We start from the raw sequence: 13,605 nt of genomic DNA, 5'->3' as shown, positions 1-13,605 counted from the left end.
ACTAGAGTCATCAGCATACTGAAGGCTCCAGCATACTCTGAGATGCCATTGCCCATGAAGCGGCGGACCTGTTTGGGATTTTCATAAAGTCATTTGCTTTCCCAGCACAAGTGATCTTGGTGCTTATGCCTTAGAGAACTTCATGACGATTTTCTCAGCAAAGCTTGTACACAGTCCACATTCAGTAAATAATTGTAGAACTGGATGAAAACACTCCTTTCTCTGAGTAAGGCCTTTAACCTTGAACTCTGCATTGGGGCAGACCATAGTTCTCTGTGCTTCAAGGAGTAAGTTATTACTTCAAGCACCCTGTGGACAGGGTGACTGTGTGCCTGCTTTACCTTCTTTTGCTCCTTGCTCTCCCCCCACCCCCCACCACCAATGCAGACCCTCCTAATTTTTTGTTGTTTTTTTTTTCTTTTCTCAGAGTCAGCTTGAAAAGGAGGTTCAAGCTCAGGGCGGAGTCTCCATGGAGGTGTGGAGCCTTGTCACCAACCTCTAACTGCAGAACTGGGATGTGGAGCTGGAAGTGCCTCCTCTTCTGGGCTGTGCTGGTCACAGCCACACTCTGCACTGCCAGGCCAGCCCCGACCTTGCCTGAACAAGGTAAGGCGCTGGCTGAGGGTGAGCCCGGACTTCCGGCCCTTGGAAACAGGGCCGGCTGGGACGGAGGTGATGTGTTTGGAGGTGATGTGGAAGGCTCGTCCCCGGTGGAGCAAAGGGCTCTTTTCCTGTAGGAAAGACTCCCAGGATACCTGGGCTGGTTCGGGCCTCATTATAAACATAACCAACCTCACGAAAAGTTGGGTCATGAAGGCTGGTGACATCATTTGTCAGAGGTGACATGCTCTAGGTGGTTTTATGCTTTTCTCTTCTGAAAAAAGAACTCTTGATTGGGATCCAAGAGCCAGCTCTCTAACTTAGACCATTAATGAAATGGGGTTGGGTGATGCAATGGGGAGTGAATGACCTATGAATTTGGGGTTAGAACTTACATCAGGCTACAGGGATTGTTGAGGGATGTGGGAGCTTGATAAAGACATCTGGCTTCTAAAATTGTCCCAGAGACACATCTTCTGTGAGGGTTGGCAGCTATGGCCACGGGCTTGCCATTTACCTTTCTTGACCACATCCCACAGGCCCTGTTTGGAGGTCGGCTGAGGGTATGTGCTGTTGGAGAGATTTGGAAGAGATTGAGAACCAGGGAGCATAATGGGGCCTGGGAGCCGGGAGAGATCTACAGCTTGTTGGAAGTGCAGAGAGCTTATTATATTAGTAATGGGAAGGACTTGCCCTGCTGCTCATGGGATTTGCTGGAGTTATAAAAATACTTCATGGAGATTACAGGTACAACATACCTGGGGACTTTCATGGATCTCTAAGAATTAATATTTGAGCTTTTCTGCAGCCAAAGGGTGTGTGGCTTGTGATTCAGTGGCTGATTACATAAATAGAGAAGGTTGGCAGGCGGTGGGTAAAAGGCTCAGTGTGCCCATGGCATGGTGACTGCATTTAAAGGGGTTGTCAGTCTCAGCTGTCAGGACCTATTTGAATCATAAATGATGAGTGAGAATATTTGTCCACTTGCATAGTGATGGGGAAGGAGGAGGGAAGGGTGCGTGAGACTTTCTAGAGTGTGCACTGGCTGGAGCAGGCAGATTAATGTTGCATTCAGTAACAGAACTAAAGACAAGACCCGAGCTAGCACATGACAAAGACCCAAAGCAGGAGAGACCTTGTCCACCATCTGGTAGTGGGGAGATACCAGTAAGTACAGAGATTATCTAAATACAAGGTAGACCATGTTTAAACCACACAATGGAGTTACAACAAAATGCAGTGGGCATGCAGAGGACAAGGGGAGCAGAGAACATTTGAGATGGGTCCAGAGGGATGGGAAGGGGTTTGGAAGAGGGAACTGATAGGCATTCCAGGTGGGACAGCATGAGTGATGGTTCTGAGGCAGGATGTATAAGGTGTACAGAGAATGATTTACCTGGTAAGTAGGTAGGTAGTGGTGGGAAGTAACACCCAGAAAAATTAGATTGAGTTATGAGCATATGGAAGGCCTTAATGCCTTGCTATACTTAAGTGGTAGATACTGGGAATCTTGAAAAGTTTTACACTTTTAGAAAACTAACCTGGTAGCTGAATTTGGATGGATGGGAAGAAGAAGAAGATGGACTTGTTTGAATTCTGCTCCACCACTTAATAGCTGCATTACTTGCTTTGACAAATTAGTCAAACACACTAAGCCTTGGTTTGCTCATCTTTTTTTAAATCTTATTTATTGATTTTTAGAGAGACACATTGATTTGTTGTTCCACTTATTTATGCATTCATCTATTGATTCTTGTATGTGCCCTGACCAGGGATTGAACCCACAACCTTGGTGTTTTGGGACGACATGCTAACCAACTCAGCCAGGACAGTTTGCTCATCTTTAACATGGGGACAACAATAAAGGATTAAGTGAGCTGATCCAGACAAAGCACCTAAATGTAAAATGTTAGGAGCTCCGGAAAGAGAGTTAGAAGTTTGTTTTTAATGTTTAGCTAAAGGAAGTGAGGGTTTAAACTAGGTTGGGGGCCCTGAGGTTGTAAAGGAAGGAAAAAATATCGGCGACACTATAGAAATAGAATCTATGGGTTGGTTTAAGTAGGTTGGATGGCAACTCCGGTAACTAGAGACACAGACAAGGTGAGGTGAGGGGAGTAAGTTAGGTGGGGAGGTTTGTGAGGAGTAGAGACGATTTGGATCTGCCACAGTGAAGATGGTGATAAGAGAGTCCAAAAGCAAGGAGGGCTTGGATGAGATGTGAGAATGTGAGTTTATGATGGACCCTAAAGTACTTTTAAACAAAAAAAAACCCACCTTTCTCTAAGAAACTCTTTTGCAGCCCCCAAATGGAGGGTAGCCTGGGCCCTTATAAGCAGAAAGGGGGTGTCTAAAGCTACAAGCTTTGGAATTTTAGGGGTGGTGGTAGAAGTGGTGGAGGGGTTAATGAAGCTGCTGGCTGTGGGTCCAACAGGGAAAGGAAGCCGGGGCAGTGATGGAGGATGGAGCCAGAGTGCTGGAGGTCCTGATGAGGACAAAGTGCAGGCCCCTGAACAGGAAGGAGGGCACAGGAGAGGTGAGGGGGCATTCGGAGGCTGTGCAGCAGTAAAGAGTTAAGTCAGATGGCCACTTACAGAAAATCAACTTGATTGAGGTATAATTTATATTCTGTAAAATAGACCATTTTAACTGTATAGTTCGATGTGTTTTGATAAACGTAGCTACCAGCCCCATCAAGATATAGAACATTTTCATCCCCCTCAAAACTTCCTTCAGGCCTCTTTGTAGCACAGACCCCTGGCAACCACTAATCCACTTCCTTTTTTTCTTTTTCTTTTTTAAAATATATTTTTATTGATTTCAGAGAGGAAGGGAGAGAGAGATAGAAATATCAGTAATGAAAGAGAATCATTGATCAGCTGTCTCCTGCACATCCCCTCCTGGAGATCGAGCCCAAAACCCTGGCATGTGCCCTGACTGGGAATTGAACCCTGACCTCCTGGTTCATAGGTCAATGCTCAACCACTGAACCACACCGGCTGAGCCTGATCCACTTTCTGTCACTACAGCTTACCTTTGCCTCTTCTAGAATCATATATAATGGAATTATATGGTGAATATGTATTCATTCACCTGTTGATGGTCCTTTAGGTCAGCGGTCGCCAACCTTTCGGACCTCACAGACCACCAGTGGTCCACAGACTACTGGTTGGCAACTGCTGCTTTAGGTTGTTAACAGTTTGGGCTTTATTACTAAAATTCCTGTGAACATTTGTGTACAAGTCTTTGTGTGAGCATAAGTTTTCTCTGGACTGCCTTGGTTTTGATTTTGGCTCTACTTCTTCCTGACTGTTGGCTCTAGGGAAAGTTCTTCTTTGCACCTCAATAACTTATATTGATAATAAACATCTACTCCTAACGTCATAGTGAATATGAAATGAAACTGTATACAAAGCTCCTAGAACAATAAATGGCAGTTGTGGGTCCCATTTCCTGGGACCCCTTCTCCCAGGAGACAGCCCATGATGAGGGGCTTGTGTCATGGGTGGACTTGGAATGCCTGAGGACACAGAAGTAGAAATCCACTGGACCTGGAGAACAGTTCCCTGTTTGATTGCCGAAGTCCCTCTCCTAGTGCAGCCCTTTCACATAACTTATCCCTCTTGAGCCTTGTGATAACAGGACACATGCCCCATCGTCTTCGGAGAACTGTTGTGAAGTCACAAGGGACAGTCTATCTTCATGCTTTGTAAACTATAAGGTATCTCACAAATAAATGTAAAATATTGTTATGTAATCTTGGCCCTGCTGATTGCTAAATAATAATCCTGCTGTTGTCCTCAGAAAAAGAGTGTAATCTGTGTGTAAAAAGTTTGTGCAAAGGTTTAAAGCAAACTACCCAAAACCTTGCTCACACTGAGAGCTTTTCCTCTTTAGAAAGGCTTTGCTGTGAGTGTGAATGTGTGTGTGTGTGTGTGTGTGTGTGTGTGTGTGTGTGTGTTGAAAACCCCTCCCCCAGTCTGCAAATGCTCCTGAGGGAGTGGGGAGGGCCTGGAGTTTCTGGCTGTCTTTGGAAAGTTGATTTAATAAGGGTTCCAGGAAAACCAGCCTCCCTCCCTCCCTCTCCTTTTTCTTCTCGGGTTTAGGAACTTAAAGAGATTCAGCTTGTTTCAGATCAGGCTTTGAGGGTGGGGGCGTTGTGTGGATAGACTAAAGCTGGGTCATGGGTAGAACACCCCTTTAAAAAGATAAACACCAACTTGAAAGACATTCTGAGCTTGAGGAGGGTCGTGTTTGTGTCTTTTTCTCTTTTTTAGAGTAAGACTTGGGGGAAAGCAAGTAAAACGTTTGCAAGGCCACTTCTTGCAATTGGGAATGGGGGTCCTGCCCCCTTTTCTGCATAACGTGGTTAAATACCCCAGACTGTGGTTGAGGGGACAGTATGAGACATGCAGTCTCAAAATACTTGCCTACATGCTTGGAAATCTGCAACTAATAAGCAATTTAATGGGCAGGGGTTTACAGCTTCTCCCACCTCTCCAGATTTGAAGGAGTCTGGTGGCCGGTTGAAGGGGGAGAGGTTACACTTAATGGAAAAGCTGCAGTTTCCAATTCTGGCTGCAAGCCCCCTGGATGCCGTGCGCTACAAAGCAAGGCTTTGTCTTTGTGTTCCACAGAAACCTGTGACCATGGGGGAGAGGCTGCAAGTGGTACCAGAGACATGGCTCCAGCCTCAAGTTTATGCCCTGGCCACCCCAGGCTACCCCCTCCCCACAGGTCCCATGGCTGCCTGTGGCCCAAAGGAATATTCATTTCAGCCTATCTGCAGAGGAGCCTTCAAATAGGTGCTTGAGGCTATCCCACTACCATGCAGCCCAAGGCGCTGATCCCGCTGGCTGCATGCAGCCCGTTGGTGTGGCTCGAGGACCAGTGTCCAGTGGCTGCCCTGGGACACATGCAGGAACGCTCCTCCACCCCACCGCACCCCAATATAATTTCTTCTTGCGAAAAGAACCTGTTTACTTCTGATTCACACACTGTGTGTATGGGAGGAGTTTCTTCACCCTCTGCCAAAAGACAAGTGGAATTACATGGAGCAAAAGGTGATGGTGGCTGACCCACTTGAGAACAAGGACGGTGGATTCAGGACTGTAGAAATCTGCAGGGTGCTGAGTCTCCAGGTTTTCCCAGAGGATCTGCTCTGTCCCACATCCTTCTCCCCAGAGAGGGGTGTCTGGAGTGCTTTTGAAAGAGTGTGTTTGCAAGTGTTTTGCTGAGCTGAGCAGGGTGGGGGCAGGGAGGCCAGCGCTCAGCATGTGAGAGAATGTGAGGGAGGAGTGCTTGACCAGGCCGGCGAGTGCAGCAAAGCCACTCCAGAGCTGTGTTCTTGGCTCTCGCTTCTGCATTGCTACACCATTAGCTCCACTGATTTTCCACTCTGGCTTTGCCAGCCAGCTCCCCGAAGTCTGGGAGGAGGAATTTCTCAGGGAAGAACAAATGGCTGTCCAGAGCCCTTGCCTTTGGTGGGGGAGGGGAGGGAGCCCAAACAAAGAATCAGGCCAGGATTCTGTCACCCGGATTCTGTGACTACCTGGAGTCTGGAGTGGCAGACGGGAACCCGAGAGTGTCCTCCTTTTGGCATGGCCCTAGCACAAAGGTGGGTCATCAGGGCTCGGCCAGGGTGCTTGCTCCTGGTCCGGCAGAAGCAGTGAATGACGGCTTGTGTCTGGGGTGCTGACGGATGGCCTTGGGAGAAGTGAGTCCTAGGGAGTCATTATCCCGGGAGGGCGAGGTCCAGGGTCAGAGAGCCTGACCAGCAGCTGTGCCCTGTTTTTACAGTGCCTGGTTCCTCTGGGGCCGCTGGGGACTCCAGCTCACCCTGTAGACACCACCTTTGCCTCTTCCTTCCTTCCCCGAAGCCTGGAAATGAGACAACTGTTTCCCTGCTGACTGGGGAAAGTCCAGCTGCTCTGAAGCTCCTGGCCTCCCCAGTCCAGCTGCCCAGGCCTCCCTGTCCATTCTGGAGTCTGATTGTACAAACATTCTCTTCTCTCTACCTCCTACCTCCCATGCCAGGCCCCAGGTGATTGAGCTGAAAGTTAACTGCTCTACCTGGGTTCCTAAGGACCCGGAGTAAATCCCGAACTGTCCTCTTAGAAGAAGCCTTAGGCTGCTCCTGAACTTGGGTGGAGGGGAGTGCTCTGACTTCCAGCTGGTGATGGCCAAGTAGAGGAGCAATTGCCTGAAGCCCCCCGAGGTAGGTTTGTTGCCTCTTAGACATTGCGCTCCTGCCCTCAGAGTTCCCTTCTTGATTCTTGGTTCATGCAGACTCTTCTTACCTTTCCACTGGCCAAATGAGGTGGCCACTGCCTGCATTTAAAGGGTTTGTGGCCCTAACCAGTTTGGCTCAGTGGATAGAGTGTTGGCCTGTGGACTGAAGGGTCCCGTGTTCAATTCCAGTCAAGGGCACATGCCCAGGTTGCAGGCTCGATCCCCAGTTGGCGGGTGTGCAGGAGGCAGCAGATCAATGATTCTCATCATTGATGTTTCTATTTCTCTCTCTCCCTCTCCCTTCCTCTCTGAAATCAATAAGAATCTATTTTTTAAAAATAAAGGGTTTGTGCCCTGCTCTACCTAGTGTGCCTCAGTTGTTTGGAGCATCATCCCATGTACCAAAAGGTGGTAGGTTTGATTCCTGGTCAGGGCACATACCCAGGTTGTGTATTCGATTCACGTTCAGGGCACATACAGGAGGCAACCGATCTATGTTGATGTTTCTCTCTCTCTCTCTCTCTCTCTCTCTCTCTCTCATCAATAAAAATATATCCTCAGATGAGGATTTTAAAAAATAATAAAAATAAAGGGTTTGTGCCCTGTAAACTGGGGAATGCTGGGGTGAGGTGTCTGTCCCGTGAGATCAGGCACAGAGAAAGATTGGCTCCAGCAGAGCTTGAAACTCAATGCTCCTTCCTCATCCCACATGTTGTGGCGTGGCTGAGCCTCCTGGGATGGGTTGTGTAAAGGGAGGTGAATGTTGGGGCAGCAGACCCTGCCATTTGAGTGAATGCCACTGTGTTTCCCAGGCCTTGGATGTGTAGGCACATTGAACCTCAAAGGTCAAGGAGTTCAGCAAAGTGTGGACTTCAGTGGTTGTGAGCTGGACAAGGAAAGAGGTTAAAAACCAGCAACACTGAAGTTTCAATTCTTAATCAACAAAGAAAGTTGAATTTCAAGCGAGACCTAGCCCCTGGCTAATGGTCCTTTTCTTTTTTCATTCACTGATTTTCCCTCCCTCTCGTTCTTCCCCACCTCTCCATTAGGCAAACCCAACTCTTCCTTTTTCCTTTTTGAATGCAACATACACATTCCTACCTAACCATTATTTATCCTGGTCCCTTGCTGGAAATGGCCATCCCTATCCTTTGATCCTTTCACTTTTTTTTTTTGATCCTTTCACTTTTTTTGGTAATTCCCATTCTTGGCTTAAGGTTTAACTTGGGTTTAGCCTAAGGCATAGTTTAGGGCCATCTCCTTGAAGCCTTCCTTTGTCTCCAAACTAATCATTTCTTTTTCCCCCTTTCTGTTTAACTTTACTCTACCTTACAGTATATGTAGTTTTAACAGAGCTGTTTCCTCCACTTAGAGCAATCAGAAAGAATACGTTTATAGCTGTTAAAACATGGACATTTTGGTATGTAATCTAGGGTCATCAGAGAAAATTCAGAAAATACAGATATAAAAAGCAAAACTCATTCCTATTATCCAAAAATAATCACTGCTATGAATATACCTTTAGACCAGGGATGGGGAATGTCTGGCCCGAGGGCCGTATAAGGCCCACGAAATCATTTGGTCCTGCCCTACCTGGGCATTAGGGATGAGTTGGTTAAATATTTGACCAAAAACAGCAGGCTAATTTTTAAGTTGATAATTTTGTATGGCCTGGGAATGATGTTATAAAATATCTAAATGGCCCTTGGCAGAAAAACGGTTCCCCACCCCTGCTTTAGACTATTTTTCTTGCATTTATACAAATGTAACTTCTCAACTATGGATGTGTATGCTATATACTTGTTTGTGACTTAAGCACATATTTATTGCAGAGAAAAATTTTTCACCATGCTTAATAACCACATATAACTCCATTGTATGGGTGTGCAAAGTTTATTTACTTACCAGTCCTCTACTGCTGGGTGTTTAGGCTATTTTCAATATTTTCACTTAAGTGAATAGACTTTTACGAATAAAAGTTGTTCATGTATCCAAGAATACTTACATTTCGAAACTGTTGATTACATAGTGCCAAGTTGCCGTTAAAAGCCCCGCCCCTGTTGCTCAGGGGTTAGAGTGTTGCCCATGCATCCAGGAGTCTCGATTCGATTCCCAGTCAAGGGTACATACCTGGGTTGCAGGTTTGATCCCTGGCGCCAGGCTAGGCATATTCAGGAGGCAAGCAATCAATGTGTCTCTCTTTTACATCAACGTTGCTCTTTCTCCCTCTCCTCCTGTCCCCCTGACCCCCACCTCTCTGTCTCCCTCCCTTCCACTCTAAATAATCAATGGAAAAATATCCTCGGGGCCCTACCTGGTTTGGCTCAGTAGATAGAGCGTCGGCCTGTGGGCTGATGGGTCCCAGGTTCGATTCCAGTCTAGGACACATGCCCGGGTTTCAGGGTCGATCCCCAGTAGGTGGCGTGCAGGAGGCAGCCGATCAATGATTCTCTCTCATCATTGATGTTTCTATCTCTCTCCCTCTCCCTTCCTCTCTGAAGTCAATAAAAAAATATTTTTAAAAAACAAAAATAAATAAAAATAACCTCGGGTGAGGACCAATGACGACAACAAAAAATTGCCCTAAAGAAGTTATACAGTAAAGAAAGGTATTTTGCAATAATAATAAATACTATTTATTGCATCTTTACATCCTACATGCTTTACATTTTTGTATCTTTGCACCGATCCCATAACCATAGGTTTATTCCTACATCAGACTGGGTTTTCCTCAAAACTTTGGGCAGACCAGCGCTTCAGTTTAAACATTGCTAGGTCAGGCCCCTTTACCTCACAGGACCCAGGCTTCACCTCCCTTTCTGGGGCAGTATGTGCCTGTGTGAGAGGCTGGGGTAAGGGCCACTGGAGATGCTTGCCTTGTGCCATTTCTTGTGTGATGTTCTGCTGTTAGCTTCGAAGTGATGCATCGGTCATAGGTCTGTGAGCTGCCCTAATGAAAAGTGGTTTCCTAGCCCAGAATCATCAATAGAAGAAAAACCCCATTGAGGGAGGCTGCCTTTTCCACTGAAGCCAAGACCTCCTACAACATGGAGAAGATCTAGGGTCAGAGGTCCCCAAAGTGTCAGATGCTACACCCAGGTTTTCTTGGCAGGTCACACTTATTCTAGAATGCAGTGGGGCTGCCGGGACACATAAGCCACCTAGATTGCTTCTGAAATGGCTGTGGTCCCACGATGTCTGATGGATGGAGGTTGAGAGGCTGTACCATTGGCGTTGTTTTGAGGTTACCAGTTATTTTTTTAAAAACTGGAAGAAATGTAAAAAAAAGGGGGAGCAAGGAAAATTTTGTTTTTCTTAGGCTTTACATTTAACAAATGAATGGTTTTAAAGATATCTATTACAATGTAGTTGGCCTAGTCACCAAATAATTACAGGATTTTAAAAGTACATATTAACTTACGGTATACTATCTGAAGTGTATGCTCAGGAATAAAACAAGGATTTACAGAAGTTGTTTGGTAAATGTCTTCTTCCAGTTCTGTCAGTAACTATCTGGGTAAACTTTTGGGGGAGAAACATCAAGAGTCTTGGAGGCCCCTCTTGTGGGAAGCCCAGAACAAGTGCCATCATCCCTCCCCCTAGCCACACCATGGGTTAGGCCCTGCCCTGGCCAGCGTTACTCTCAGGAGACTTACACAAATACAATAAGTGACTCATATAAGAATTGTCATCCAAAGACTACATCAAATAAGGACATAAACCCAGGTTATGAGAACATCTGAAAACACAGAGAGGGCCTCTTTCCTTAAGGGAAAGGACAAATTCACCATTACTTGTGGGCTCGGATGAGGTGTGTGTGTGTCTGTGTGTGTATGTGTATGGGTGTACGTGTGTATAAGCCATAAAGGAAAGGTTTGGTTTTGTCTTTTGTTCACTACAGCACCTTAGAATAATTTATTGTGTGATGCGTATTAACTAATACTTTTTGAATAAATGAATTCATGCATGAACACACAGTTAAGTGATCATTTTTCTTGTTTAAAAAGTACCTAAACTTTCTAGTTGTAAAAAGGAAAAGATAGGAATAAAATCCTTTTCAATAGGAAGGTACAGAAAATAGGTGATAACTAGTTATTGCTACCACATATTGAGCTCATATTATCCAGTGCAGTGATTCTCAGATTTTCACTGCACAGACCTCACCAGGCTGGCTTGTTAAAACCCATGGCTGCGTTCCCTCCCAAAGCTCTTGAATCTGAAGCAGGACCCCAAGCTTGAGGGTTTTAACAAGTTCCTAGAGAATGCGTATGCTACCCATCCAGGGGCCACACTTGGAGAATCTCTGCAATTAATTCTCCCCGGAAAAACATCTAGAAGGTAGGTGTTATTTCCACTTAACAGTTTTAGGAAACTGACTCAAGAGTTCTCAAACAAAAACTTGCCGAGGTTAAGCAGCAAATAAGTTGTGGAGCTAGAGTTCAGACTCAGGTCTATCTGATATCAGTGATTTCAGTGCTGGGGAGAGATGAGGAAGGTGGAAAGCCTGAGAGTTGAGGAAGAGAAATTAACAATAGATAGGGAGGGAGAAGGGGAAGGTAGTAGAGGACTAAGTCCGTTAGCCTGTGGGTATTGCGGGAGGAAGGACAGAGAGGGAAGGTAGTCTGAAGCTTTCCTTGGAAAGTAGGAGACCCTCTTCCTGGAGCTTTAAGTCAATTATCAGAGCCTTTGGAATGCTGATCAGCTCTCCAGCCGGTTAGAAAGAGTCCGAATGCATCCAGAAATCTCTGCTCATTTATTGTCAACCTTCAGAGTTTACATTTGGAATTAAGGTTTATTTTCCTTAGGTTTTAGGAATTAGCTTTTGGACCTTAGAAGAGTCAGGTTCCTTGACTAACTACTGAGTGAAGTTCTCCCTTCGGCCTTTAAAACGTTTATCAATGTTATCTGAGCAACCACGGCTGTGTTACTGCCTGAAGGGTACATTTGGAGGCTGCATTTATTTTATGCCTGCCCTTCACTACCCTCAGACTCCAAGTCCATTTTGAACATTTATTTACCTTGCCAGGTCTCCGTGAAATAAATCCTTCTAGAATAACTGGGCTCCAGCATTCTGCCAGGCACAGCCTCTTGGCCACTCCATATTTTCCATTCCAAGGCTTCTGGTAAGAATGGGCCAGAGAGAAGAGATGAAGAGAAATACTTATTGAAGGTGCTGATGTCTGGAGCTCTATGACCAAAACAGAACCCCCTCTTGCCTTCCTTCACACCCAGGGGAGCTTTGTGCTAGTTGGGGTTAGGAGGGGACAGCAGTGAGTTACGCTCAACTACGAAGGCCCAGCTGAAACTTGGAATGTTGGCTAGAGCAGGAGCTTGTCAAATCCATCAGCCTTTCCATGTCACACTTGAGGCCTGCGTGTGGAGGGGACTTGCCCGGAGTCACACAGGTAGTGATGGCACCTGTCATCTCAGTGATGTCTACTCAGATGGCCTTTCTGATGCACCCAGCCCACCTGTGGTCAAGCAGAGTTTGGAACTAAGGATTTCAAACTAGGTTCTCATTCTCATCCCTTAGGACAGTGATGGCAAACCTATGACACGTGTGTCAGAGGTGACACGTGAACTCATTTTTTTGGTTGATTTTTCTTTGTTAAATGGCATTTAAATATATAAAATAAATATCAAAAATATAAGTCTTTGTTTTACTATGGTTGCAAATATCAAAAAATGTCTATATGTGACATGGCACCAGAGTTAAGTTAGGGTTTTTCAAAATGCTGACACGCCGAGCTCAAGGTTCGCCATCACTGCCTTAGGACATCTGGAATATTGACACAGCTCTGAGTAGGAATCTCTCCCCCAAGATCCTGATTATTCAAGTTGTCTGAGCAAAGGCGTCCCCAGTGGAGATATTGGCCTGTACCCTCCCCCAAACCTTTGGTCCTGCTGCTTCTACCTGCTCTCTACCAGACAGCCATACCCTCTCAGGTAGAAAGATCCCTAAACCACGTTCTTCTAATTTCATAAAATACTAAGTACTAAATGCTCGACCTTCATGATGTGTGTAAAGGAGAAAGAGAGAAGAATGAATGGGTGGTACCTGAATGGACCCTCTACGTCCTTGCCATCCTGCAATTCTTTGGGACAGACCAGTCATCCCAGATGTTTAAATTTCATGGGCCAAAGTGTCCCTCCTCCTATATTTTAGAAACTACATAGGGTTGACAACTTATTTTGCCAAGTAAAAACCTGTTTTAAAAAAACCAACACTACTCTTGCCATTTTTTATTGTGATAAAATAATACATCCCATAAAATCGACCCTTTTCAAGTGTACAGATCTGTGGCGTGAGCACATCACATTGCTGTGCAGCCATCACTCCAGATGGCTTGTTCACCTTCCCAACCAACTCTTCCCCCTTCCCCTTCCCCAGTCCTGGCCACCACCGGTCCACACCTTTCATTGTAAAAGGATGTTTAGCACCTTTATTCTCAAAATGTAAAAAACAAAGGGCATTTCTTTGACATTGAGCTCACTCCTTTCCCCACTGCAGTGGGCAGTGACCCTTCTTATACAGAGCTCTGTGACCAGACCCTTCATGGCATCGATGGGATCAGATGGGGAGAGAAGACAGCAGACGCCTTAGGGTGCTGAGAGCCCCAGGTGAATTGTGCGCTCATGCACCCATTTTTGTTTTGGGGGGCTAAAAGGCAAATTCTGACACAGCTGAAACCTCTACTAATTCATCAGCAAGTTTAGGGAGCAGCAACTTTTTTCCTGCCCAGCTGCTAGTGGTGTTTCCTTCCCCAAACTAGCTCT

At 45.8% G+C, this 13,605-nt stretch overlaps 1 protein-coding gene across 5 annotated transcripts in view; it reads left to right on the top strand.

Annotated features, from left to right (window-relative positions):
* Positions 1-427: 427 nt before the first annotated feature.
* Positions 428-13,605, top strand: part of FGFR1 (fibroblast growth factor receptor 1) — a 39,170-nt gene continuing 25,992 nt past the window's right edge. For all 5 annotated transcript variants that reach the window (XM_014536355.1, XM_014536350.1, XM_014536346.1 and 2 more), the window contains exon 1: positions 428-606. In XM_014536355.1, coding sequence (XP_014391841.1) covers positions 516-606 — 91 coding nt within the window. In that variant the 5' untranslated portion in view covers positions 428-515. The remainder of the gene's footprint in view (positions 607-13,605) is intronic.

Source organism: Myotis brandtii, unplaced genomic scaffold, assembly GCF_000412655.1.
Source record: "Myotis brandtii unplaced genomic scaffold, ASM41265v1 scaffold103, whole genome shotgun sequence".
Lineage (NCBI taxonomy): Eukaryota > Metazoa > Chordata > Mammalia > Chiroptera > Vespertilionidae > Myotis > Myotis brandtii.
The sequence above is the reverse complement of the archived record's forward strand: the minus strand, read 5'-3'. Positions and strand labels throughout refer to the sequence as shown.